At 40.5% G+C, this 2,029-nt stretch overlaps 1 protein-coding gene across 1 annotated transcript in view; it reads right to left on the bottom strand.

Moving 5' to 3' along the window:
• Positions 1-6: 6 nt before the first annotated feature.
• The window catches only part of tnfsf11 (TNF superfamily member 11), a 13,382-nt gene continuing 11,359 nt past the window's right edge, over positions 7-2,029 (bottom strand). Inside the window, exon 4 of the mRNA XM_013999930.1 lies at positions 7-813. Within this exon, the coding sequence (XP_013855384.1) occupies positions 389-813 (425 nt within the window). The 3' untranslated portion in view covers positions 7-388. The remainder of the gene's footprint in view (positions 814-2,029) is intronic.

Here is a 2,029-nt window from a genome sequence, read left to right as displayed (position 1 = left end):
CCTCAGACCCCTGACCCAAAGACCCCTGGTGGTGCAACCTGGAAAAGCTGCAGGCAGCAAGGACTGACGCGAGGGGGTCACCTGACCCAACAAAATAAGACGCAGAGGGAACTTTGTAAAAGGGTCAATATGTTGACGAGTCGGGAGTGAGAATGTGTTAGATTTGGATACAATTGAGAGCTCTGTGGGAAAGTAGAAAGATTGGATTTAAAACAGGTAATTATCTTTTTCATTTGTTTTTCTCATATAAAACTCCAGGGCTGTTTGATGAAGAGCAACATAAAATAACAAAACCCACATGTGGAATAAAAAACAAACTTTTTCAACATTGCATATTACTAACAGTGGTTCTGTGGTGTTTCAAAATGTTCAGTAGCATCCGCGTGTTTCAGTTCCCAAACTTTATGGCCCCAAAGTATGTCCCTTCTGCCTCCTTGTCCAGCATCCAAGCATTGGACACGTTGACAAACAAGGCGTCTCCCTTGTCCAGGTAAACCACTCGGCCCTGCTGGGCACAGTACATGTTGTAGCTGGTGTTGTTCCAGCGCATGGTGCTGCCCGTTTTCATCAGGAGCCCAGCTTTGCTGTTCTGCTTGAAGCTCTCGTGGTAGACATACTGGATGAGTTGAGCGTTACTAACATCAACCGCAGGCATCTCTTCTAGTCCTCCCAGGTTGTAGTAGCGGAAGCAGGTTTTGGCGTAAACGTAGTAAAAGCCTGGTACAGTCACTAGCAGTTTTCTCTTCTGGTAACTCATGTTGCGCAGGGTTCCATGCACTTCATCCCACTCAATGACGATGGCCTTCTCAACCTCTGTGTGACAACAAACACAAAAATATGCTTTGTTAGTTCAATAATTATTTGGCTTCTTAGGAAACAAACAGAGCAAAAGTCTGAAAACATGTTTAATAAAGAAAATTAACAGATTAATCTAAAACTTGAAGTATGTTTGCCATTATCAGACTAGCATTTAAAGCTATAAGTAAAAAACAACAACAGCCTAGTTTAAAACCTCTCATAGTTTACCTAAAGCCCATGTTGAAATATTTTGTGCCCCAAAAAATCTTACAATTCTACATCAGATCTGAGCTGCTCTGACCATGTATACCAGGGGTCTGCAACCTGTGGCTCTGGGGCCACATGTGGCTTTTGGTCCCTCTGCAGTGCCTCTTTGAAAATGTGACCAAACATAACAGAATATTTTGTTGTTCTTTTGTTTGTTTGTTTTTATACCCACAACAGATATCCCATTTGTATGCAAATATGCAGTGATGGGCAGTGCTAACCCAAAAATTAGCTCCGGACTTTCTAAAGCGCTTATGAAAATATTTAGGTCCGCAACTTCAACAACGCTTATGCCGTGGAAAAATTAGTGGAAGCTAATTTTAAAGCGCAAGTTTAATTTGACACTTACTAGCTGGCAACAATTCATSTACAATACAGTATATGTACAACACTGCCAACTAGTGGTGTGTGAACCCTTGTACAGCTTAATCCTACAAGCGTCGACTGCTGGGGATGTGATTTACTGAAACAGACCTTTAGCTCCTGGTGTAAAAATTAAAAAGTTGTTGAGGATTGCTAGTTCAGCTGATTCTTTTTCTTTTGTTTGTTGTAGATTTTTCATTAAAGAAGCGTCAATAAAGCAATTTTAAAACTGTTTATTGGAAAACTGAAGCGATGCATTCTGGGTACATGACGGATTTGATTTGTGACGGGAAACGAAAGTTTTCCATGTAGTTGCTCTAGTTGACCACAAGATGTCAGTCTAACCCTGTTGGCGGATTGCTTCGACCAATTACGTCAAGTATTGAGCTCCAGCGTTTAAACTTTTTTTTTAAAGGAGCTCCGATTGTAAAGTAAAATAAATCAATACATACAAAATTTTAGTATGGATTACAAACGTTTACTGTTTTTGCTATTGCCTTCCTGCTACGTAAGCAGACACAAAGCATTGTGGGAAATGTGCTTTATTTGTCATCAGTGTATGTTTCCACACAATGACGAAATTTGTGCTCTGCATTTAACC

This window comes from Austrofundulus limnaeus, unplaced genomic scaffold (genome assembly GCF_001266775.1).
Source record: "Austrofundulus limnaeus strain Quisiro unplaced genomic scaffold, Austrofundulus_limnaeus-1.0 Scaffold2572, whole genome shotgun sequence".
Classification (NCBI taxonomy): domain Eukaryota; kingdom Metazoa; phylum Chordata; class Actinopteri; order Cyprinodontiformes; family Rivulidae; genus Austrofundulus; species Austrofundulus limnaeus.
The sequence above is the reverse complement of the archived record's forward strand: the minus strand, read 5'-3'. Positions and strand labels throughout refer to the sequence as shown.